The sequence below is a fragment of the Syngnathus scovelli genome, chromosome 1, assembly GCF_024217435.2.
Source record: "Syngnathus scovelli strain Florida chromosome 1, RoL_Ssco_1.2, whole genome shotgun sequence".
In the NCBI taxonomy this organism is placed as follows: domain Eukaryota; kingdom Metazoa; phylum Chordata; class Actinopteri; order Syngnathiformes; family Syngnathidae; genus Syngnathus; species Syngnathus scovelli.
Window position 1 is genome coordinate 25,663,754 of NC_090847.1, and position 25,224 is coordinate 25,688,977.

General features: G+C 44.3%; 2 protein-coding genes across 14 annotated transcripts in view; one reads left to right on the forward strand and one right to left on the reverse strand.

Annotated features, from left to right (window-relative positions):
• LOC125977602 (adhesion G protein-coupled receptor L3) overlaps positions 1-7,602 on the reverse strand; it is a 99,751-nt gene extending 92,149 nt beyond the window's left edge. For all 13 annotated transcript variants that reach the window (XM_049734411.1, XM_049734388.1, XM_049734440.1 and 10 more), the window contains exon 1: positions 7,457-7,602. The gene's annotated coding sequence lies outside the window, so the exon portion shown is untranslated. The remainder of the gene's footprint in view (positions 1-7,456) is intronic.
• LOC125977597 (multiple PDZ domain protein) lies at positions 1,289-22,780 on the forward strand. The gene is made up of 45 exons (XM_049734353.2): positions 1,289-1,446; positions 3,391-3,477; positions 4,832-4,998; positions 6,190-6,309; positions 6,389-6,528; positions 6,691-6,841; positions 6,907-7,029; positions 7,406-7,597; positions 7,667-7,778; positions 7,866-7,954; positions 8,506-8,716; positions 8,906-9,016; positions 9,124-9,206; positions 9,438-9,584; positions 9,658-9,828; positions 10,517-10,684; positions 10,749-10,958; positions 11,704-11,862; positions 11,944-12,078; positions 12,367-12,591; positions 12,658-12,754; positions 12,837-13,035; positions 13,755-13,796; positions 14,029-14,133; positions 14,211-14,291; positions 14,473-14,650; positions 14,723-14,833; positions 15,604-15,660; positions 15,803-15,874; positions 17,073-17,259; positions 17,422-17,618; positions 17,677-17,768; positions 18,017-18,095; positions 18,603-18,717; positions 18,796-18,941; positions 19,017-19,100; positions 19,257-19,450; positions 19,578-19,592; positions 19,797-19,944; positions 20,009-20,095; positions 20,159-20,225; positions 20,300-20,463; positions 21,404-21,508; positions 21,571-21,668; positions 22,173-22,780. The coding sequence occupies exons 2-45, from the start codon at positions 3,462-3,464 to the stop codon at positions 22,441-22,443; spliced, it is 5,721 nt and encodes a 1,906-aa protein (XP_049590310.1). The 5' UTR covers positions 1,289-1,446; positions 3,391-3,461; the 3' UTR covers positions 22,444-22,780.
• Positions 22,781-25,224: the final 2,444 nt, after the last annotated feature.

Here is a 25,224-nt window from a genome sequence, read left to right on the forward strand (position 1 = left end):
ATAATTGCTTTTCAAGAGACCCCCCCAAAAGAGCATATAACTTTAACATTGCATTTTCAAAGAAAGCAAGACATTGTCACCACTCAACACCCACATGTGTGGACTGGCCATTAATATACGTAGATTTGTGAACAATATGTAATTTACTAAGTTGTGACATAAATTTTAAAAAAAAAAAGAGGTTTCTACCAGAGGCCTGCAATATTATACAGTTTTATTATTTCCATCCACCCATTTTCCGAACCCCTTAGTCTCACTAGAGTTGCAGATGTACTGGAACCAGATACAACTTTAAAAAGCAAAGTTTGTGATTCTTACTCAGAAAAACAACATTGATTTGTACGCATTTAAAAAAAAAAAGTATGTGCCAGTAAATGTACCTGTGTAATTGCCAATGACAGTACATGTTGGTGTCAAGGCCTTGCAGCATTGGGACAAATGAGATTTTTAGTGTTAGTGATAGTGATCTAATGCCGTCACAGGGCTTTTATTGCATGTCAGCCTTTTGTGAATATTGACTGATTCGCTGGCGATGAATCAAACGACCAGGCGGACAACCGCGCCGGCGTCGCCACTTTAATTCAATCATCGCCGTAGACATATTGAGCTCGCAAACCTCGGGGGCACGTCTTTATTGCATCATATGACTTCATGCACTTAACTGCTAGTCGTTCTCCCGAGGAGGATAGCGTGCGGAATAAGTCATTCACGTGCAAAAGACGGATGTCATTTTGGGAGTATTGATGATACTAAGTAAGCCATTATCGGAGGTGTAGCAAATTGTCTTCAAAGTTGACAGGCGGTGACATTTTGTCAGCGCTCGGGTGATATTTAGGGATTTTAATAGCGTAGAGCAGGCCTCGTTATTCTCCACATCATGACAAGAATCGTTTCATAGGCACACTTGAAATTGCACCAGTTTGGTTTTGGCACGTATAAAGTATGTTTAACAGATAAAGCCACCTTATAAAAGAATCTAAAAAATTTCAACAATGACAAAAATGCAAAAATAGGAGAAAAAACAAACACTGATCACTGACAAAACCAACAAAAAAAAGATAGGGTCAAAAGTCAATATTGGGGGGGTGAAGATTAACATTCATAAAATGGATGGATGGATTAATAATAAAGTAGTACATTTCCTTTGGTGTCACACTAAAACGGATTGCTAGTGCTTTGAGTCACGAGCGCGGTCGACTCAACTCGTAAGTCAAAGCGCACCACCACAGACTTTGCAGAGAGCGAAGGCCGCCACTAGGGGGGGCCTTAACCCTAGAAACTCAACCCTCCGCCCCTGCTGGTGCGCTTTTCTCCGAGTGGAGCGGCCGCGCAGGATCGGGTTACGCTACGCCCCCTTTGTTTATTAAGACCGGGTCAGTGCGCCGTTAGCCGCGGGACAACGCGAACTCGCATTGGATACCGTCCGCTGGGGAAGGGCAGCTTCATGTAAGTAGATATTTGGTGGTTTATCTACAGAATACACATTTCCGATTACGGCTTTCGTTCTGGTGACGCCGCGAGAGTTGATCCGCCAACATGACGAATGAGTTTCAAGTGCGCGTTTACTCGGACTGTGCCAATATTGTTTTTCTTCGCTTTCTTGGCTTTGTATTGATAATGTTGTCAAAGTTGGCCCCGAGTTTTGTTGCTCGGTAGCCTGTTGCTTTTCTCGCCACGGATCGGATGAGACTCTGGCCCGGGGGAGGTGGAGAAGAAGGAGGAGTCGAGAAAAGCGGATTGTCCTCGCTTACTATGCAACATTTGAGGCGAGCCAACGCCAATTGTCGTACACGTTAGCACACGGCCAAGTACGCACGCATCCGTCATCGTTTATTAGGAAAACAAGAAGAAAAACACTCAACGTCGTGTTTCGGACTTCAGTCCAGCAGTGCCTTAAACGAGCTAATGAGTAAACCGTTCTCAATGGATAATTGTTAGGTTGTCACGCTCATATCTTAACTGTTTGTTTCACATCACCATCAAACCCATAAAAAAAATCACGCAAACGTGGATAAATGTGTAATATACGGATTCAGCCCCGTTCTCCGGGGCTGTAGGAGGTCATTCACCCCATCAATCATTTAATTTGATCATACAGTAACCCCTCGTTTATCGCTGATAATTTTTTTTCCCCCAAAACCACCCGCGATAAGTAAAATCCGCGAAGTACGGTCACCAGCAAAAAGTACTGGGCAGGCTAACGAGTTAGCGGAAAGATGCTAATTCGCGATCGCGCTAACACGCAAAAACGGACTTCTAAAGGAATGTAAACGAACATTTGGATACAATACAACATTGTCCTAAACACGTTTCTTCAATTTAGTTTCATTTTGACTTTTAAATTGTTTTTTAATTTGGAAAAAAAATCCGCGATGTAGTGAAGCCGCGATAAACGCAACACGAAGTAGCGAGGGATCACTGTATTAGCTAATTTTGTTTTGTTACACATCTTTAGTCGTTCATCAATAAGACATTAAAACAAAACAAAAAAATGGGGATTGATGGCCAGTCTAAGCTACATTAGCCAATCACAGCCTTATTGGAAACAATATTGGGGCACTCTTAATCTTTTATGATAATTGCAGCTTTCAGACACTTTAGTTTTCGTACATTACGCTTTTAGACTTTCCCTGGAAGAATCACAGTACGGCAAGTGAGGAGGGACATATTACAGTAGAGTCGACAACTAAAAAAAAGTCCTAAAAGCACAAAACCTTTGGACATCTAAAATGAAGATCACATTTTTTTCACTTTCCCTTTTAATTTCTGCTGCAGACAGCTAATTCAAAACAATATGCCAACGCATCCGCCGTAATAAATGTGACCAGCGTATTAGCCATAGAAACAGCAAATAATGTTCACAATATTGAATTTGAATTAATAATCAAATTAAAAGCAACAAATCCGATAGGAGCAAATGAAGGCGCCACTTAAGTCTGAGGTCTAGTCTGCTGTGATTCTGCAAAGTATAATACTATAACAACAGAGATGGGATGGGGTTAATGACCGTATAAACAGGAACATGAACAGGGTCTCCAGACAGTGTCCAATGTTTGTGTCTATTTCGTAAACAGGAACAGATCATCAATGACTCGACACTATCTCTTTCAGCCACTGACCTAACGAACACTGCCGCCAAGTGATAAGAAAATGAAGCTTCAAATTTGCTTCATGAACCAGTTATTGTATTTTTGACTCGTCTAGATGGCAGTGTTGTTTTGAATAACGGAGTCTCAGTGTTGCACAAAGTGTGCCATCTTTAGGAGTGAAAAATTACATCAACTGGTTCATGAAGCAAATTTGAAGCTTCATTAGGACATCACTACTCCTACCGACGCCCTTAGCCGACCTCTCCCATTGTTCCCGCTAACATTCCGTTTTGCTTTCCAGGCCTTGACGAGCAGATCGAGTGTGAAATTGCATTTAATGGGCAGAAATCCCGCCCGACCGGAGCTGTAAAAATGATTGAAACAATGGGTGAGTCGATGCTGTTCTTAATGGAAGCCTAATGCACTCTACGGAGTCATTGCGCCCTAAATGATGATTCTAAGCGTTAAGCGTTGCCTTCCATCTATCAAATGTTAACTTTGGCGTGAACACAATGCAATCTTTCGTCGAAGCCTTTGTCTGCTCGCTCGAGCGTGGCCAATTAATGTTTCTCGAATAAGATTACCTGTGTAGGGAAAACGTGCTGACGCCAGGGTGCTGTCGGCAGCCTTTGTTCAAACAACAAATCCTCACTTTCGACCCCGGCGCATTCCCCTCGAGGTGATAGTCACAGTGGGCAAGCACTGGAAATTGCTTCATTTTTGTCCACATGACAGTGGAGCGTTCTTACTGAGGGGGCTTTCGTTTTGCCAGCTCTGGCAAGCGCACGCAAGATTTGTTTCATTTCCTCCTGATTTTGCCAAAGGGCTGCAAAAGCATTAGAAACTTTGTTTTTATTTCTGCTGAAAAGAAAATCGCATAACCGGTTAAAAGACTGAACAGGGACTCTGGGTGAGGTTAGAAAAATATGTCTTATAAGTAGGGCTGCAACTAACACTTATTTTGATAATTAATTAAATAAATATTAAGATTTTAGTTAGATTAAAATAGGATTTTAATTTTCATTCGTCTTTATATTTAAAAACAGAAAGTTTCAAAATGCCGAAGTGCAATAAATTGACAGTTGACCGGTTTGGTCTTAAAAAAATTGACAAAAATGTTCAAGAAAATTTAGGATCAAAATATTACTCGCCAAAAATATAAATGTGTTTTCATAGATGATTAAAGAAATCTGAATATTGTTAAGAAGCTGAAATTCAAAGGATTTGGACAATTTTATAAAAACAAGAAGCGATTGCCAAATATATTTAAATTATTTTGGGTAACTTTTACGCCGCTGAGTACAAACATTTAATTAGTTTCTTTTAATCAATTATTTTATTTACAATGAATTGATTGATGTGCTTTGACAGTTTAAAAAATATACTTTAATCATTATGAAGAGTATTTTGTTCTTTAAAATCCCCTGTTTTTGCTAATAATCTTCTTAATTGTTGCTTAATTTGATTAGATTAAGTTAATTTGCATATAGAAGGCTATCTGATAAAGATTGCTGATTGTTGAAACTTTGTTGGCACCAAAATCACCGCTGTCCAGTGTAATCGATTAGTCGTCGATTAATCTTTGCACCTCGAGATACGATTTTCTAATGTTGTTATTATTTGAACAGGAAATGTTGCTCTGTCCAACTATTCACATTCCAAATGAATAAACGTGGTACGCCCGTGTTCTGTCCTCTTTCTCTCTCGGCCCGTCACCGAAATATGTGACGTACGGCTCTCAGACACGCAGCGTGCCTTGCAGGCGGTGGAGCGACTCCAGGCCAAGTTGAAAGAGCGAGGAGAGGTGCCCACTGAGGAGAAGCTCAGCCTGCTCAAGTCAGTGCTCCAAAGCCCCCTCTTCCACCAGATTCTGGCCTTGCAGAAGTCCGTGCAGCAGCTCAAAGACCAGGTGACCAATTTGTTCGGAATCCGAAACTTCGAGTAGCAATTTATACTTGGGGGGGAGTTGCCCCTTCAGCCACCCTTCTACACGGCCCTGCTTCATAGAGAAATTGTTTGGAACAGCAGAACATTTTATCCCCCTTGCACAATTGTTGAGTGGCGAATGCTTATCTTGCACAAGTCACAACGCCTCGCGACTGGGAGCCAAACGTTATCGTAAGCCAGGATAGAGTTCTTAAGGGGGCCGCGGGAAGCCGAATGAAAATATGCCAGCAATGCGGTGGGAGACAAGAGGGCGGGCCAGCTCCTGAGATGAGATGAGCAATGTTCAGATTCCTTCAGAGTAACACTCGGAAAACAGTCCGTCGGGCCTCGGTCAACCCGCGTAGCTACGGCGACGACGACAGCAACAAAAAGAGGCCGCCGGTTGTGTGTGAAGTGGGGCGGAAACAATTGGTTAAATGCGCAAGAACCAGACTGGAACTTTAATCCTCTTAGTTAGCCCGGCCAACAAAGCGCATGCACGTTAGCAGCATGCTACGCTAACGTCAGCCAGGCCCGCGGGGGGGGGGGGCTATTTTCGAGGAGCGTGTGGCACTTTGTTAGTCATCTACATGACACACAAATGACCTCAAAGAGGGGTGGGCAACCATTTTCCTGTCAGAAAGGGCAAAAACTACATTTATAGATTTTATGTTACATTTCATGAGCAATTGTGTGTTTTGTTTTTGTAGCTTACGGCCTTCCATCAGTCCTAAGGATGGAATAGTCTGAGCAATGGCCACTTCTGGCCAAGGGCTGAACAAACATTAGTTTGTAAAACTTGTTTATTTGTCTACGCTATTCATTTGGGTCATAAACACAACTCCCCCTTTGGTGGGGAAATAAACATTTTACGTACTATGCCGCATTGGTTCAGTTCATCTGTCACAGCAGTAATTAAAAACAAGCGCATTGAGGCATCCAGATGGCCCGCGACGATAATAGAAATATTATATTTGGAGCCATGGTGGGGAAAGCAGCTGATATCTTCTGAAGGATTAGGCGGCTTTTGATGCGGCTAATCACGGCAGATAACGAGTTTCAGAATCCGGAATATTGGACTGGATGATCATAGCGCTCGCCAAGCATCCAGACAACAACGTTGTTTGCTTGAGATTTATGTCTATTTGTGTGTCTGTGTGTGTGTTCCTCACAGCGGGGTGGTGATCGCATCACAGAAGCGCAACACAACGGTAGCCATGTGGCGCCCTCGGAGACCAAAGATGGCAAACCCGCATGTGATCAATTGGATCAGATTATTCAGACTATGGCGCAGGTAGAAGGACTAATTTTTGATTTGGTTTTATATACGCTTCGTTACGTTTTGATAGTGATGCTAAACGTGTGCGACGCAGGGACGCTACGTGGCACACGTGGACTTGCAGAAGCCAGCGTCGGGGGGTCTGGGATTCAGTGTGGTGGGTCTGAAGAGCGAGAACCGAGGGGAGCTCGGTATATTCGTTCAAGAGATCCAAGCGGGAAGTGTGGCTCACAGGTATGTGAATGGACTCAAATCTTCACACCATGCTTGGAAAGTTAACCATTTTGGCGGCCATTTTGGATTCCAAAGCCAATGTGACTAATGCGTGAAGCCAAATTGCAAAACAATGTTTTGCTCTTGGTTGCTAAATGCGAGTTTCATTTATCCAAACTGCAGCGATGGCAAGTTGAAGGAAGCCGACCAGATTTTGGCCATCAACGGCCAGACCCTGGACCAGACCGTAACCCACCAACAGGCCATCGGCATCCTACAGAGGGCGTCCGAGAGGGTGCAACTCATCGTGGCTCGAGGGCCCATACCTCAGCTGGCAAGTGGCACCGTGTCCCCCGATTTAACAAACAAGCTTTGTTTAAATAATCCGTAATCATTTAGTGGCAGCATGTGGAGACTATCGAGCTGGTCAACGATGGCACTGGCCTGGGTTTTGGTATCGTCGGAGGGAAGACAACTGGCGTTATTGTGAAAACCATCCTTCCTGGAGGCATCGCCGACCAGGTGATTCATTTGAATCAAACATTAACTGCATTCTCAATTGAAAAAGAGTTGTGTAAATTGCATTTTCTAAAACAGTTGAGTTTTTTTTTTAATATTTCAATAAACAAATATTGCTACATCTGATTTATTTATATTATTTTATTAAATAATTTCAATTTATTAATTTGAATCAAATTATGAGTGTATTTTTACTTATTCAAATTATTTATTATTTTTTGTTATTTTATGATAAAAAAAATTATAATATAAAAATTAACAATTCTACATATAAATGCTTTTTAATTTTGTTTTTTAACACCTTATCTTAAAAAACTTTTGTCCGTCCCTGGTGTACGGTAATTCCCTAATTCGGCTTAACACTCTTTTGGTCGTCAAGGACGGCCGCCTGCGAAGCGGCGACCACATCCTACGAATCGGTGACACCGACCTTTACGGGATGGGCAGCGAGCAGGTAGCGCAGGTGCTACGCCAGTGCGGCAACCGTGTGAAGCTGGTCATCACTCGGGGCCACGTGGACGAGAATCCTTCCGTCTCGGCGTCCACTCCGGTGCCCCTCCCGACAACCGAGGTCGGCGTCGCTCCGAAAGCGTGCGTCGTCGTATGGCCTCCATGCTAAAACTTTCCAACCTTTTCACAGGTTGAGGAGAAGGAGGAAGAAGAAGAAGAAGGCATGTTTGATGTGAGCCTCATCAAGAACACACAAGGACTTGGCATCACAATTGCCGGTTATGTCGGGGATAAAAATTCAGGTGAGCAGAATCAAAAATTGCATTCACCACTTTAGCCGGTTCAAACATGTGTGAGGGGTAAAATTTTTTTGTCTTTCATTTCCTCAGAGCCTTCTGGTATTTTTGTCAAGAGCATAACAAAAGACAGCGCTGTGGATCAAGACGGTCGTATCCACGTGGGGGACCAGATCGTGGCCGTAAGTACGCTGCCCTCTTAAAATGTTTATTGTTATTTTTCCAAAATACATCCGCCTTTTGGGGACCCACAACATAGGCATGGTATCATTATTTTATTTTAGTTTTCCTAATAAAAGCGATGAAAATAATAATAAAAGGGCACCCCCCCCCCTCTTGTCAATGCTAATTAATATCATTAATATTATTAACAATATGGGCTGTGCGGGGAAATGTTTTATGTGAGCTATCAACAGGGGGCAATTAATCCATTCGGTCTGTGGATTTGCATAATTTTGAGGAATTAACAATTAATGGCACATTTTTCCTGGGGATATAAAAGATTAAACACAATGATCCATCCCGTTCTTAATGACTATACATTAAAAATGAGCCCCCGGCTGGATGTAACTTCTTCATTTGTGTTCCATTTTTTTTTTCTTCTAGCTCAGAACATCTCCCTGTTTTACTTTGTACTTAAGTGAATTAGCAATTTGGGATGTTTTCATCACAGCTTTGTAGCTAACAGAATCGACCACTCACAATGTTTTTGTTTGGATCGCTGCCCGTGAAGGTGGACAGCGTGGACATCCAGGGATACACCAACCAACAGGCCGTGGAAGTTCTCAGACACACGGGCCAGGCCGTCCACCTCAAGCTAATTCGCCGAGGCTTCCGCCCAGACGAGATCCCGCCCGCCGTGGCCCCCGTCGTCACCATCCTGCCCTCGTCCGCTGCGGACCTGAATGAGCTGGATCTGGAAGGACAGACGGAAGCAGACTTAGGTAGACTCAGGCTGTGTATGCCAATCAAATTTTTTTTGCCTTCTTTTAATCTAAACTACATTTTCGACGACATTCACAGTTCAGCGATTGTTGATTGATTCTCAAAGGCTTGTGAAACACTGATATAAAGTCATCACACAGCAGTTCCGTTAAGACGTCACTTTGAAGCACAACATTGTTTCTTTCAAGATCCCATCTCCCTTCGTCAATTGAGCCCCTCGGACGAAAAGCAGACGCAGACAATGAATGAAGGACCTGCCGTCACGCCGGTTGTAGATCAGCTGACGCAAGATAAACATGGTAGGAGAGGGGGGGCATCAAACGTCCTAGCAACGCAAATTCCAAACACTCAAACGGTGCCTGTTGTTTGAGATTGGATGGCATCGTTAACTCTTTACTTCCCAAAGGGGCGACGACTCCGACACCCTTCCAGGAAGAGGAACTCGTGAAAAAGTGGCAAGAGATTCTGGGGGCAAATAATGAAGTTGTTGTAAGTTTTTCTTTTTATTATTAAAGTTGATTATTCTTTTTGTTTTATTTGGAAAAATGACTATAATGGGAATGGCTTGGGCAGGTGGCTCAAGTATTTTGTTTTATTTGGAAAATGTACTAGAATGAGAATAGCTTGGGCAGGTGGCTCAAGTATTTATTTATTTTTTAAGCTGAATATTATTTTTGTTTTATTTGGAAAAAAATGACTATAATGAGAATGTTTTGGCAGGTGGCTGAAGTGGAGAAATTCAGCGAGAACAGCGGCTTGGGGATCAGTCTGGAAGCCAGTAGCGGCCATCACTACATCCGCTCCGTGCTGCCCGAAGGGCCCGTCGGTCGCTGCGGCAAACTATTCAGTGGGGATGAACTCGTTGAGGTAGGGAGGCCCCCGAGCGTTTCACGCCGCAACGACGGGTTCCCAGTTTAATATCGATCCCGTTGCGTCTCAGGTCAACGGCATATCTCTGATCGGTGAGACCCACAAGGAGGTGGTTCGGATCTTGAAGGAGCTGCCCCTCGGGGTGTACATGACGTGCTGCAGACCCGCCCCCCACCAGCAGCCCGACAATGACACTTTGGAACCACAAGGTCAAGTGTCATCTACCAGATCGCAATTCCAGGTACTTGATTTTCTATTACCATGTTTTGAAACTATGGCAGGAAATGTGTAAAAACACGGAAACAGATCTTTTGTCTACGGTGGCCCTAATGGTTCAAAATAGCTTCTTCTTTTTTTTTTATGGTGGAATTTTTTTTCCTTTTGGGAGGTTCTTAGGGGATCCGCAATACAAAACAAAAAGAAAACACTGATAAAGCGTCATTCCCTTCAGGGCATAACTGGAAATGTGTAAAAAAAAAAAACCTGGGTGGTCTAAGCATATTTCAGTGGGTGGTAGGATGCCCCCACAGCCCCCCCTCTAGCGCCGCCATTGGAGGCAATTCATCATAATCATTTCAAATGATGATGTGTGTTTTTTTTGAATGGCCGTAGGTGCAAATGCCGTGTCATATTAAAGGTTGTCAGCCGCTGCTCGAGTGTCCTTGTCTTCCTTGACAGTGCGGCCTCTCCACATGTGATTAGGTTAGCCTGAGCTGTCAGTCGCTCCATTGGTTCTCCATACTGCCAAGCGTGATGGATTAAGGTTTCACAAAAAGGCCAGCACGACTCCAGTTACACACTTTAGCGGCAGTCGTTGACAATGCTAGCTGGAAATAGGACACGTCAAAGCCAGCGCCTGGCTTCTTATAATATGAAAGTCGGAGTACCCTAAACAATCGAGTTAGGGGCTATGTTTTCCATTCTCGCAGAAACAAATCGACCTGAGTAGCGTGGAAGTGGTGGAAGCAGTGGAAGCAGCAAATGACCTGACTCCAGAGGCGACAGGGTCTCCTTTGGCCATGTGGGAGCTGGAGATCCAGAATATTGAGCTGGAGAAAGGAGCAGGGGGACTGGGATTCAGCATACTCGACTACCAGGTAAGAGGATTTGAAACTATCTTTTTAGTTTCCGGTTACGTTAATGATTCCGGCCCTACCGCAGGACCCACTGGACTCGGCCAAGACAGTTATCGTGATCCGCTCGCTGGTTCCTCACGGCGTGGCCGAGCAGGACGGACGACTGCTGCCGGGGGACCGACTGATGTTTGTCAACGACACCAACTTGGAGAGCGCCAGCCTGGAAGATGCCGTCCAAGCGCTCAAAGGAGCCGAGCTGGGCATGGTGCGGATCGGGGTGGCCAAACCTCTTCCCGTAAGTATTCGGAATCAGACTTGATGTTTCGTCTCGTCATAGTTTGTAGTCAATTTATATTTGAAAATATTACATTTAATGTTTTATATTTATATATATATATATATATATATATATATATATATATATATATATATAATATGATGTGTGTGTATATGTGTGTATATATATATATGTGTGTGTGTATATATATATACACATAATATGATGTTGTGTGTATATGTGTATAGATATATTTTTTTATATATTATGTTTTATTATATATTATGTTTTATAATATATTATGTTATATATATAATATATTACACATATTATATAATATATTACATATTATAATATAATAAAAATAACATAAATGTACACAGGCATTTCCAGGTCGGCCATGATTACTTACAAAAATTTAAGATCTAAATTTGTCCGCCCATTTAGTTTGAAAGGCTATTTTTATTTAGGCTCGTTTTGCAACTACAGTGATGACATTTGAAAGTCGCCTCAAACCCTAAAACTCCAATGACAAGGTCAAAAGCCGGTGTGAGGGTGCCAGGGGCTGTTCATCGCAGCTCCCGGCTTTCATTTTCGCTTGTATTGCTTTCGGCTTACCGGTGTCGAGGTCACGCGGATTACCGGCCTCTATGGCAGGATGCGGGAACTCACGTTTGGCGGTGTCGCCTCTCAAAATTGAGCCTGACAATCATAATCCTCCAAACACTTGGAGACACTGAAAGAATCTCTCCACTTTTCTTAGGGGATAAGTGGTGATTCCTACTCACCGCAGCTTTATGGTGGGCAGGAAGTCACGCCGCTGTCCACCCTGCATTCGTTTGACTTCAGCCGTAGTTTACTCCAAGACAGAGATGAAGATGAACTGCCTGGCGGGGTTCTTTTCCGAGCAGAGCCGGCATTGGTTAGTTAGCTTATCAAGCAACAGAGGGGACCAAAAAAAGATTTTTAATTTCGGGGTTGAATATCATTTGTGTCATGCTAGGTGGACACCAGCGAAGTGGAGCAAAAGGCGCTGGAGCGAGCTTACTACGGGGAGGAGGAAACGTTCCAGGCGTCGATGATTGCGCTTCACGGAAGTAGCTCGGACCTGGATTTCCTGCGCGCGTCCACGCCTGAGGTGAGCAGTTACGCACCTGTCAAAATGAGGAAAAAAAAAGTCACATCTGAACAAAAACATGCTCAGCAAGTTTGCTTTTAAGCCTGTCATTGTTTTGAAAAAATGGTGGAGGGTTTCAGAAATACTGCTGACCTTTCAGCAGTGCAACTCCAAACAAGATTTTGCGACCCAAAACAAGTTTTTGGTGTCATTTTCTGTTCAAGTCAGCAATATTTTTTTGCGTTTGTAGCCTGCTGCCTAGCATTACAAAAAGTCGATAAAAAATTCCCCCAACCGTGCTCAACACAGACTTCAAGTTACCTCGACTACGGATCGGCACCCATGACTGCTCCTCTCGGCGGTTCTAATGAGGATTTAGCCACCGTTGAGGAAACACCAGAAGCCTTGGAGTCCTACAGCCCATTTAATGACCTCCAGATCACACCCGAAATCCAGCCTGAGCCGGCGGAATTGATTCCGTGTTACGCCGAAGATCCCACCGGCACTTTGGTGGAAGAACAAGCCTCCGTGAAGGTAAGTTTAGAAGGAATGTTCTGAACTTTTGTGTCACAGATGAGGAGTCTTGTTGTGGTTTTCAAGGAGGTCGACACGAGACCAGACGCCGGCGACCAAGCGGCAATCCCGGGGAGCAGTTTCGAACGAACCATCACGGTCGTCAAGGGCAACTCCAACCTTGGTTTGTGTTTAGAAATTCAAGTTGTTCAATATCGAAGGAGGATTTTTAGTCCGATTTTTAGAGCCCATACCCGCTCTCGCAGGAATGACGGTGAGCGCCATGAAAGACGGCCTGGGGATGCTGATCCGGAGCGTGATCCGCGGCGGATCTATCAGTCGGGACGGCCGCCTGGGAGTGGGCGACCTCATCCTGGCCATTAACGGGGAACCCACCGCCAAGCTGAGCAACGTTCAGGCGCGGGCCATGCTTCGCAGACACTCTCTGATCGGACCGGACATGGGGTAAGATCATGGACGAGACAAAATACAGGAAACCCCTGTTAATTGAGTCATATACAGAGGCCATATAAATCAAATTTATTTTTAGTTTTTAACTCTAGCACAGTATATTTGTTAAGTGCAGTTTAGGTGTATTTTACTTTTGATTTTACCTTTACATTCAATCTTAAAATAAACAAAAATAATTTATTAATAAACAGTAATTGGGGGAAATGTTTTAATACAGTAACACAAATAAAATTATATCTGATTATTCAATTAGTAATTAAACAAATATTTAATAGATTCATTGATTCTAAAAATATTCAGTAGTTTATAATTTTTTCTTTTTAAAACATTTCATTTAGTATAATTTTTATTTTACTATTATATGCAATACATTTTAAGTAAACCATAACGTATTAAATGCATTTTAACTGCACAGTATCTATATTAATATTTAAAAATAATTGCAAAACCCCCCCAACAGTCACAAGTAGGTATGTTCCAGGAAAAAAGTTATATTATATATATATATATATATATATATATATATATATATATATATATATATATTACATAATTTTTTTCAAGTTATCCTAAAGTTGGGTGACTTTTCATTCAGCATGAATATTTTTGGTTCAGCCTTAAAACAAACAGAAAGGTTGACTGACGCATGCTTGGCCAACTAAACAAAGGCACAGTTCTGTTCGGTGTATAAACGCCAACTCTTCACGTTCTAGATCTGCTTGCTCACCAGAAGATGATCTGTGCCCGTTTTATGTGTGAGTATGACTAACCGGCCGGTATCATCTGGGCAGTTTTGCTCTTTTTTTTTTCTCTCCTCCCCGTTTGTCCATCTCTTTGTTCATCTTGCATGCCTTCATCACTAACGACTTCTTCACATCACTGAATAGGCAACCGCCCTTCTAATCCCAGCATGTTTGTGACATCCGTTGTGACCAGTGAGGCAGACTCCACATTATATATATATATATAATTTGTTTTTTTGTCCAGCATCACGTACGTCCCGGCAGAATATTTGGAGGAGTACAAGAGCAGCCTGGAGCAGAGTGACAAAGACCAAGTCTTCTCCGAGCCGGCGTCTTTTCCGACTCCAAAGTAAGCACCCGAGTCTCATCAAAAATGAAAAAGTGGTGCTTTTGTAAAGCCAGGATTTTTTTTTTTTTGGTGTTCAGGGATGTTCCCAACCTTCCAGAACGGGAGGATGGCGAGGGCGAGGAGAGCGTGACTTTTAGCAACTGGAACCAACCACGACTGTAAGTGGACTCAAATAATTTTTTTAAATTTCAATATCAAACATAATAAATTTGAAAATATAGTTATAATACCTTTAATTGAGTAATGCTACTATAAAAATATTTTTAATATAATTATTTTTCATTTGTACCACTAAAAGAATGTACCTCGTTTGAAAAGTTGTGGTTCCTCCACCCTCAGAGTGGAGCTCTTCCGACAGCCCGGCAAGTCCCTAGGCATCAGCATCGTGGGAGGCCGCGGGATGGGCAGCCGGCTGAGCAACGGCGAGGTGATGCGGGGTATTTTCATCAAACACATCCTGGAGGACAGTCCCGCCGGACAGAACGGCACCTTGAAGACCGGAGACAGGATTGTGGAGGTAAACTATAATCAAGTGGACCCTTATCTAACAAGATGGGCTAGCGGATAATGAGCGAGCCTCACCCCTCAGGTAGATGGCGTGGACCTAAGAGACGCCACTCACGAGGAGGCGGTGGAGGCCATCCGTAGGGCGGGCAATCCGGTGTCCTTCCTGGTGCAGAGTATCATCCAGAAACCCAGGGTAGGTCTCATGAAAAAAAATGGCAGACTTTCTGTCACTTTTCAGGTATCAGTTCTTGAGATTGTTTTGTGGGTCTACTCATGATAGACGGGCCATAGTGCTATCAGAAATGAACAGACAGATTGTCCCATTACCACCCCTCCCCAAGTTTGTCTCTAATTATCCCGATCCGGGAAGATTCAGCTTTGAAGGAGTGTGCCGTGCTTAACAAAAGCAAGAAGAGAAGCAGGATGAGATACGGCAAGCACGAGTGTGATTGATGGTTGATGTAACAGAAAGCAGGGAGACTGAATAGAAGAGAGATGGATTACCTGGCATAAGCACTGAAGCGTGCATGCCAAAGAGGTGTGAGTGTCCTAGCTAAGCCGTGGGCGCGTGTCTCTTGTAAGTGTATATTGAATTTAGCTGGCTAAAAGGTTCGAAGCAACTTATTTTGTGTTCGGGAAACCACAAGGTCGTTTTGGCTTTGCCAAATAGAAAATATCGTGTACTCACCTTACATGTGAGCCAGGATTTTTCTCTTTTTGTCATGGTAAGGTCAAGGATATCTCAGGGGGTCTGCAAAACAAAAAGGAAAGGTTTTACAAACACAAAATATTCTTCTGAAAACACGCCTATGGTGGAGATGTGGAAAAAAATCCAAGAATTTTTTTTGAACATATTATCTGAGGGAGGCAGTGCCCTGCAGCCCCCCTTCCCTCCTTAGCTCCGCCAATGCGTATACAGTAAGATCCATATAATCCAACTTGATGTCTTATTGTGTTGTGTAGTCATCGACAAGTGCAGAGTCCATCGAGGAAAATGTACCGAGTCTACCCAGGGACAAGGTTGGTGATTTTTTTTTAGCTTTTGGAACACCTTGGCTTTCTATTTGCTTCGATCGTTTCTATTGAAGACTGTGAGTGAATCGATGTTGTGTCACAAATGTGTCATCGTCTAAAGTTGTCGCCCTTTGTCTCTTCTCTGTAGGAGGGTGACAGTCACAGTAGACTTGTCCTCCGCCTCTCCCCAACTAACCCTTTCACTCCTACCCCGTTTAAGGTTTGTGGGTCTCTCTGTTGTGGCCTTCCTCGTGTCTGACATGTCCCTGCACGTGCTGCGGAACGGCTGACAGATTTTAGTGTTTTATGGTTTGACAATTTCAACCGTATTTCCTCAAATAGCAGTCAGTCATTAATCATTTAAAGTTGTTTCAACTTAAATGAGATGAACTGACTGTAATGATCAGTCAATAGGTGTTTGTCTGTTTTAAATGTAGAATCCATTTTGGTCTGAAGCGGCCATTTTGAAGAGTGTTTCAAAAAGGAACCTGTTCTTAAAATGTTATCCGATTCTTATCAAATTTGAAGCCACTATGAAAAACAAACTTTTCCATTTCCTTCATAGTATGTAATCAGAGCAAAGCAGTATAAAAAAAAAAAAAAAAAAAAAAAAAAAAGCATGACTCAGCAAATTTGTCCTCTTGCAAGAATATTTCCAGGACATAAACTGTAATCTTGCCATAACCCCCCCCCCCCCCCCCCCCCAAAAAAAATGACAGCCATTTTAGAGGACTTTGTGATTTTCAAGACAAGTATACAAGTAACGTTGCTTTGGATAACACGTGGAATCAGCCCACCTTTAGACAACTGCAGCCACTATTTGCAAAAAGCCAGTGTAGTGAACATGCCACGTTGGCCATGCATGCACATGTCGGCCGGCGTCTTCAACGTTTGTCTTTGTCCAATCATCATGTTGTTGTTTTGCATTTGTCACTTCATGTTAATTGTGTAGACAGGCTTGTGTGTAGCAAGTGTGAATGACTTCTATTTTTCAGGTAGGTACATAATTGAAGTTTCTCAACATTTGAATGCATATCTCCAACTTTTCAAATTTTCTGTGCTTTTATAATTTTCTTTTTGCGGTGTTTGACCCTTGAATGGAATTAAGTTCACCTGTAGATCATTCAATATTTTTATGTTTGCCCTAACATTTCCGCTGAAAGCCCGTAACATAGTGAGTAGTGTGTAATTATGTGTAACAAAGTTTTATTGAGTTAAATGAGCAAGCTTTATTGCGTTAGCTGTCATCTGAGCCACAAGTATCGATGACCGAATCATCCATCAGCCTCAACTAACTTAAACCTTCAGCTTCTGATAATTGATTGTGCTCACCTGGGAAACCTTTGAGCAACTATTGATTTGTAAAAAAAAAAAAAGATTCTCTGCCTTTTACTAATATGACTACCCCCCCCTCGAAGCCAAAGAAGCGTGACACTGCAAAGTTGACAACTGCCAGCATGGCCTTCACCCTGCCGGTGGTGCCCCACGTGGGGGAGACGGACACCGACACCCTGGCAGAGACTCCGGCTCCGCCCCTCCAAGCTGAAGAACGGGACGGGGTAGAGGAGGAGGAGGCGGAGGAAGGGGAGTTTGGGTACAGCTGGGGTGAGTTCCCATTTCACATCATGGTCGAAGGCGAGGTGTTTATTTGACCCCTCCCCCTTAATAAATGCCCTGGTCACCTAAAAAAAATATAATTTTTTTTCCCCTCATTGAAGTAGTGCCTCTTGATTAAGACCAAATGTTTCTTCCATTGGTCCATGTCAGAGAGTATCGTCCAGCGCTACGGGAGCCTCCCGGGCGTCCTGCACGTGATCGAGCTGGAGAAGGGCAAGACGGGCTTGGGCCTCAGCCTGGCCGGCAACCGGGACCGTGCCCGCATGAGTGTCTTTGTGGTGGGCATTGACCCCGCGGGGGCGGCCGGGACCGACGGACGCATGCTTGTCGGGGATGAGCTCCTCGAGGTGAGAAAAGGACATTTGATCAACATCTTGGACGCAGCTGATTTTTTTTTTCTTCTAGATTAATAGACAGGTCCTCTACGGCCAAAGTCACCAGAATGCATCTTCCATTATCAAAAGCGCCCCATCTAAAGTCCAAATCATCTTTATCAGGTACAAAACACACGTTTTGGTTCCACTGTTGTAACATTAGATAACCACTAGAGGGAGATGTTTTCACACAAAAGAGAATTTAAGTGGAGACTCTTCCAAAGTTGAAAAAAAAAATTGCTAACCCAAACATCAGCACCGACCAAAACTGTTGTAGTTGCCTCCTGTGAAGAAAATTAACAAACCCTCTAGTTGAGTATAATTTGCTGTCAAGGCGACAGCTCACGTGAGTTATGACTCTTATGGAACAGGAACACAGAAGCCTTGGAGCAGATGGCAGTGGGACCCGTGAAAGAAACCCAGGGAGAAGCAGCCGAGTCGCACGTGGAGGTAACAGCCGGGGCCTGACAAAGTGTCGGAACACATGTTGGTTTGAACAAGTGGTCAGACGGAGTACACCATGACTGTATTTTGGGAGGGAAGGGGAAATTCAGCCCTCGAAAGCAGTGTGTGACATTTTGGTAGTCGTGTCTAACATGAGTAGACACACCCAAAAAACATAAAGAGCCATCCCTGAGAAAAGACAGCAAGTCTGGCACTTGAAGCAGGTCATTTTAACAAGCAAACCAGCCAAAAGATTTCATCCCAATTTGAGCCATGGCGTTTGATGACGTGCCATCAAAAGAAGCAGTCCGAAATTATTTCTCCCACGAGCGACGTTGTGTGGTCCGCGCATCCTTCCCAACTCAAAAGACGGAGAAAAACCACAGACAGGATAGTGTGCATGTCGAACCTCCCATTAAAAGGCCCACACAGGATTGCACCATGAATGTGACATGAGCACAATAAGCCTACGCGGTAACCGAGCAACGAGCGTTCCATTTATGTCACCGTCAGGAAGACGTTGCGGTTGGTGAAGGCACCACAGAGGACAAGGTAACCATCCAGGAAAGCTGCACCGCAGCAGTCAATGGGGAACCGAAGGTCGCCAGTCTACCCGAAACATCTTCAAGTGAGTCAGTTGACTGTTTATTCCTGGCGGTAATTAAAGGAACCACGTAGACACAGTTGTTGTTTTTTTTGTCTTCAGGTCACAGCCGCTCATCCAGCCCGTCGACGCTAGCCTCCGACCCGGCCACGTGTCCCATTATCCCGGGCTGCGAGACCACCATCGACATCTCCAAAGGGCGGACAGGCCTGGGACTCAGCATCGTCGGGGGTTGTGACACTCTGCTGGTGAGGAAGATTTAACATTTCCTGAAACTGAACCGTTCCTGGATCCCAGTGGAATTAATCTCCTTTTGGCGACAGGGGGCCATTATCATCCACGAGGTTTACGAAGAAGGTGCGGCTTCCAAGGACGGCAGGCTTTGGGCTGGAGACCAAATCCTCGAGGTTAGGTTTTTGAGGGGAGCGCTGTATTGTGTATAAAAAGACAAGGGCGGGCAGAACATCGTAACGATGCTTCTGCAAAAGGGGGACGTCCCTTTAACAAACTCTCCAACCAGTCAGCCAATCAAATAGATGCCTTCAACGACTGGTGTCTCGCAGGTGAACGGCATCGACTTGCGAGCGGCGAGCCACGACGAGGCCATCAACGTGCTGCGGCAGACCCCGCAGAGGGTCCGGCTCGTTGTCTACAGGGACGAGGCCCAGTACAAGGAGGAGGAGTTGTGGGACTCGTTCATCGTGGAGCTACGCAAGAGGCCCGCCCAGGGACTGGGACTTAGCATCGTGGGGAGGAGGTAACCAATCAAAGTTGGATTTTGCACTTCTTCTACCAAGGCAGGATTCAGATTTTCTGGTTCTCTATACTCTTAATGAAAGCTGTCGGGTACTCACAATGCTTATGGTTTTTCTTCTGCGCTTCAGATCCAGGGAGCAAAGGTAATTAGCGCTGAATGTAGCATCCGTGGTAGACTTGACTAGATAATCCAGAAAATCATTGTGTAGCCTCAGAGTCCACCCTCAAAGATTTTTTAAGTGTGCCGCACAGGCTTCTCAATAGGGTTGAGGTCAGGGGATGATGGAAACCACATCATGTAGGCCGAAATAAAAGAAAGCAAATGTCCATCTGTCTTTTTCTGCCAGGAATGACACCGGAGTTTTTGTGTCGGACATCATCAAAGGAGGCTTGGCGGACACCGATGGCCGACTGATGCAGGGTGACCAGATCCTGTCGGTCAACGGGGAAGACGTCCGCTCTGCCACCCAGGAGACGGTCGCTGCTCTCCTCAAGGTAGTGGCGATATGACAACATATCGTTGTGGCGCATCGGGTATTCAATCGTCATTCTGTTTCAGTGTTGCGTTGGCTCCTTGAAGATGGACATCGGGAGGTTTAAAGCCGGCCCCTTTCACTCGCAGCGAAGGCTTTCCCAAAGCAGTCAGGTAGGTTTGAGACTTTTATAGTGCGTCACTTGGACTACGGCAAACCAGGTTTCTCTCACCCAGGCGAGTGAACCTTCCAGTTCCAAGGTGGCCTCAGGAATCCTTTCTGGTGATGAGAGTCAGCAGCAGGGTCAGTAGTTTTTTTTAAATTCAGCGAGACATGGCTTCAGGAATGAGACGCTCAAAGGTTTTCTTCTCCTGCAGCACCAGATCACCAGGACATGAGAACGGCCGAGTTCACCAAAGGCCCCGGTGATTCCTTGGGTGTCAGTATTGCCGGCGGGGTGGGCAGCCCCTTGGGTAACATCCCCATCTTTATTGCCATGATGAACCCCGTTGGCCTGGCGGCGCAGACCCAGAAGCTCATGGTGTGACATTTTCCATTCACATCCGTTTAGCTTGCGATGAAAAGGAACTGAGATCCACCATCCATAGTGAGAATTCAGTGTAATAGAAGCTTACACAAAAATGTTTGGAATTACCAATAGAGGCCACACGATGGCAGCAAAGTTCCTCTTTTATTAGACAAAGCTATGTCCCAATTAGTAGTGATGGGAAAATGAAGCTTCAAATTTGCTTCATGAACCAGTTATCGTATTTTTGACTCCTGTTGTTTAAGAAATGGCAAGCCGCCGTGCTTTCAGCCCAATGTTGAACAAAGAGTGATCTGATTAAAATAACACCTCATAGAATGATGGCAGTCACAGATGGGCGGCATAATGATCATTTCCGCCATTTTCAGCTTTCCACAGATGTCCTCCACAAGCTAATTTGTCCTCGAAAATTCCGTACATATACCAGACAGATGGCTGGCGCTATGTTACCAAAGAATTGAATTTTCAGCATAGTTTGATCAGTCGCCATCAAACACAAAACTCAAATAACTCAACTTCTAGCGACTCCCTGGGCGTTCGTATCACAGGCGCCTTCATTTGGCGTCTAAATATGCATACCAACCATTCCGGAAAGAGTCTCAAATCCGACGGGAGCCCGCAGCGAGTGAAATGGAAGGGGGGGGAGCCACGTTGACAATCGCTGCCCTGTGTGATACAGACTTTTGGAGCCTAATAAATCTCCCACTCTTGAATTCAGACAGCCGTGGCTAACAAAGGACTCCGTTAGGAGACAATTGCGCCGCTTTGTTTTACGAGATAGCGGGCTGCCCTTTGCGAACTGAGTTTGCAAACAGTGCCGTGAATGCGTTCACGTTCGATTGACAATTGAAACTAGAACAAACAAAACATGCACAGATCAATTCTGATTCGAACCAAATGAATGAATGATTTCTATCAATCGACCTTTCACTAGGTCGGAGACCGGATTATCAGTATTTGTGGAACTTCTACTGAAGGCATGAGCCACGCGCAAGCCGTCACTTTGCTCAAAAATGCCACGGGGACAATACAGCTGCAAGTAAGTTGATTTATCAATTTGATTGTTTAAGATTGGTGTCAATAATAACGTGTGACGTTTAGGTGGTGGCAGGTGTCGACAACACTGTGACCGGCGCGGCTCAGGAGCAGGCGGCTGGAGGCCTTCAGTCACCCAGCTGCATCTTCCAGGATGACCTCAGGTTTGAAGCTTTATGAAACTTCTCTTTGCTCTTTTTCAAGATTCAAGAGTTTTTATTCGCCATGTTTGAGCGTGCCAAACAAAGAATTTGATTTCGGTAAATCACAGCCTCTGTTCAACATTTAGGTGACTAACAACACTCAGGACATGTGAAAAATGGCAAAATATTCTCAAACATCTCAAAAATATCAATACATGGATTGGGAATTGGATCTTATAATTCTAATCAGAGATGGCTTTACGTGACCCTAAAGTTTTTTGATGCTGACTTAAAAAAAAACAGTTTTTTTAATAGATATTTTCATTATTTATACATAATTTTGACCTATAATATGGAGGTTATCATGCGTTGTAATATATAGCAATGAAGTTTCAGGAAAAAAATCCACCTGTTTTTGAACTTAACCCATAATTCATAAATGGTACTAAATATATCATCATTATTATTCAGTGACTGCTTTTGTAAGTCCGAATTTTGCAATTGTGTCCCCCGTATTGTCACCAGCCCGCCTCAATACAAGAGCATCACGCTGGAGAGAGGGCCGGACGGCCTGGGCTTTAGCATCGTCGGCGGCTACGGCAGCCCCCACGGCGACCTGCCCATTTACATCAAAACGGTTTTCGGCAAAGGGGCGGCGGCGGAGGACGGTCGCCTGAAGCGGGGCGACCAGATCATGGCGGTCAACGGGCAAGCGCTGGAGGGCGTCACGCACGAGGAGGCCGTGGGCATTTTGAAGAGGACCAAAGGAAGCGTCACACTCACCGTGCTATCCTAGCCGCTTTGCTAACACTCCCCCGCCCGCAGTTAAGCCACGGGCTAAATTATCTGGTGTTATCATTCCAATCTCAGTTTTGAGACCGACACCAGCGATGACATTTAGTGCTGCTAAATATTTGTCACGCATTCTATCAGTGTTTGATTTCCCTCTCACTCAAAGTATTAGCGCAGACAACACAACAACGACTCTTAAGTGTTTCACTGTAAGTCTCTATAAAGTCAAATCAGACTTGTTTCTAAATACACGATAAATGTTTGAAAATAATTGCAGAAAACACACAAAGACTGAGAATTTTGTAGAACTCGATTGTAGAGCATTAAACTGTTTTTCACCATTTCAGTTATCTGGATTTTTTTTGGGGGGGAGGGGGCGAGCACAGCGATGCACTTGGGCATCAGGCATGAATTAGTCGCCCACTTTATGCTAACTTAAAATCCGCATTAGCATCTGCCACAAATGTCACATTTATCAAAACTATGCCAAAGATTTTTTTTTTCACTTTTCTTTGAGTTGTTTCTCTAACAAGGTTGAGTTGGCTCGTAAAAGAGCGACAACAAGAGGTTTGCTTGCTGACTCTTTCACCTCCAAGTCAGACGGGACAGCTGCGAGGGAGCACCTGTTATTGGTGACCCCCCCTCACCTCCACCCCCACCCCCCCACAGCAAAATGGCACATTCTGTTCACTCAAGTGCAGACGGGCCCTTTTAAACAAGCGCTTTGATTTCACATCCAGGCCTGCGGTAATATTAAAGTCTGAACTTGCAAAATATTCTTCACTTCGCAACTCCATTTTTGGATTTAGTTTGTGCTAATTGTAAAAGGTGACATTGTTTCCACCGCTTCATGTTTGCCATACAAACAAGTGCTGTTGTGTAAGGGCAGCTATGACACGATGTGGACATAATGATGAGGTGTCCGAAGTCTTTAGCGCACACCCCATTCCGGAGATCTTTACACACTTTGCGTGTTCATCCTGGTATGTTTGCCTTGCAGTTACAGCTTGGACTGACATCACGGCCGCGCCGCGTTAAGGCTTTTAGTACGCAATCACGACTTTATGAGCCGTGTGTGAAGTTGAGCCTGCCGGGCGATGTTTGCTCTGGGTGGAGGTTGTTCGACCTCTAACGGAGTGTCATTGGTGAACTAGATCATTGGGTTTGTCGTATTGATTTGACAACAAGATGGAAACATGCTGGATGCCTCTGGCCCTCAAAGTGGGAGTTACAATGACAAATAAAATGGCGGCTTAGCTAGAATCAAGTCATGTGACTTGAACAAAATAAGGCAATTAGGAAAGCCAAAATATTTTTTTTACCTGTGCACTTGATGAGCGTGACAGTTGAACTGCACAACAGATGATGACGGCATCTTCTGACAATTTTTGCGCTGGTGCGGTTGATGACGATTTCGCCTCGAAACCCTCGGGAGCGTTTGATCCGCCTTCGTGAGAAACCGAGAGCAAGCAATCAACAGGAGAGTAAAATACAAGTGAAAAGCTTTCAGAAGGCTTGTGCCAACATGTTTGTGGTTGCTGTGCGAGTTCCAACAGGTGAACGAGTTCGTTTGTTGACATCCATGATGTCACCTTAAGGATTTTGAGCAACAGGAGACACAGACAGGCTTGGTAATATTAAAACCAGCTTCTGGTGCAGTGATGCCTTGAGATAAGAATTTAATATAATCCATAATCACAGCACTAGTATCCCAAATCATCTTCTCCCATTGAAATGAATGGAAGTGCCATTAATCCGTTTTGTGTCCTTCCCAAAAAGGTTTTAAATATATATTTTTTGTCACATTTAAAATGTAAGAGGAAATGTTGAAATCTTAGTTGCTGTTTAATACTTCCATTCAATTTATTGTGCTGCTCCTCCTTGGCTTGGGTCCATCTCAATGCCATAAAGGGATTTTGGTGGTGCGGCATGCATACACTGTCCAGTCACCTGACAGTTTTATTCAGCGTATGCCGTGTTAAGCACCTCTCGGTTGGTAATCCTATCAAGCTAAGTGATTTTGAGGATTTTCTCCGACACCTTTGTTGGAAAACATTGCGCTTCCTCGATTATTTTTGCACTCAGGATTCACTGGCATAAATAGCTGTTAGAATTACAACACTGTTGAGGAGCTGCAGTCTTATTAGAATAATGAGAACAAGCCATACAGAAAACGGATGGATGGGTTTCCTCGCATACAAATGAGAATATTGGAAAAATAACAAGATGCCATTTGTGTTTAATGCCTCTCCCGTGTACTTGCCTTCAACTCAATAACTGAATAAATGAAAACTGTCCCACATGACTGAAACAACACAAGGTTTTTTTTGTCCGCCGTATGCTAGCGCGCGGGCCTCCCGTAAACATTCCCTGTGGGGATCGCCACCTGTCTCGGCCTACTCCTGGGATGCCTCCCTGCGTGGACTAACAGTCGGTTCTTTCTTTGAGTGCAAGGAGGGTGGGTTGGAAGGGGGGGGGGGGGGGGGGGGGCAAAGCCTATTAACTGTCTGTTACTGATAGCCCTCAGTGCAGCAGTGCGTCACCGTCACGTGCTTTAGCAACGACAAGCCCGCGATCGATAGTGCAGCGCAAGGGTGTGACATCAGCGTTAGCAATTATCACTTCGCCCCGGCTGCGCCCGGACAGACTGAGAGCTGACCTCGCATTGTTCTAGCCGCCGCCGGCTTGCTCGTGAATGATTGGCGAGAATCACTGGTGCGCCACTCCCAGAGAGCTTTTTAAAACCAGTCTGGGTGGAGACTGCGACAAATTGCTACGATACTGA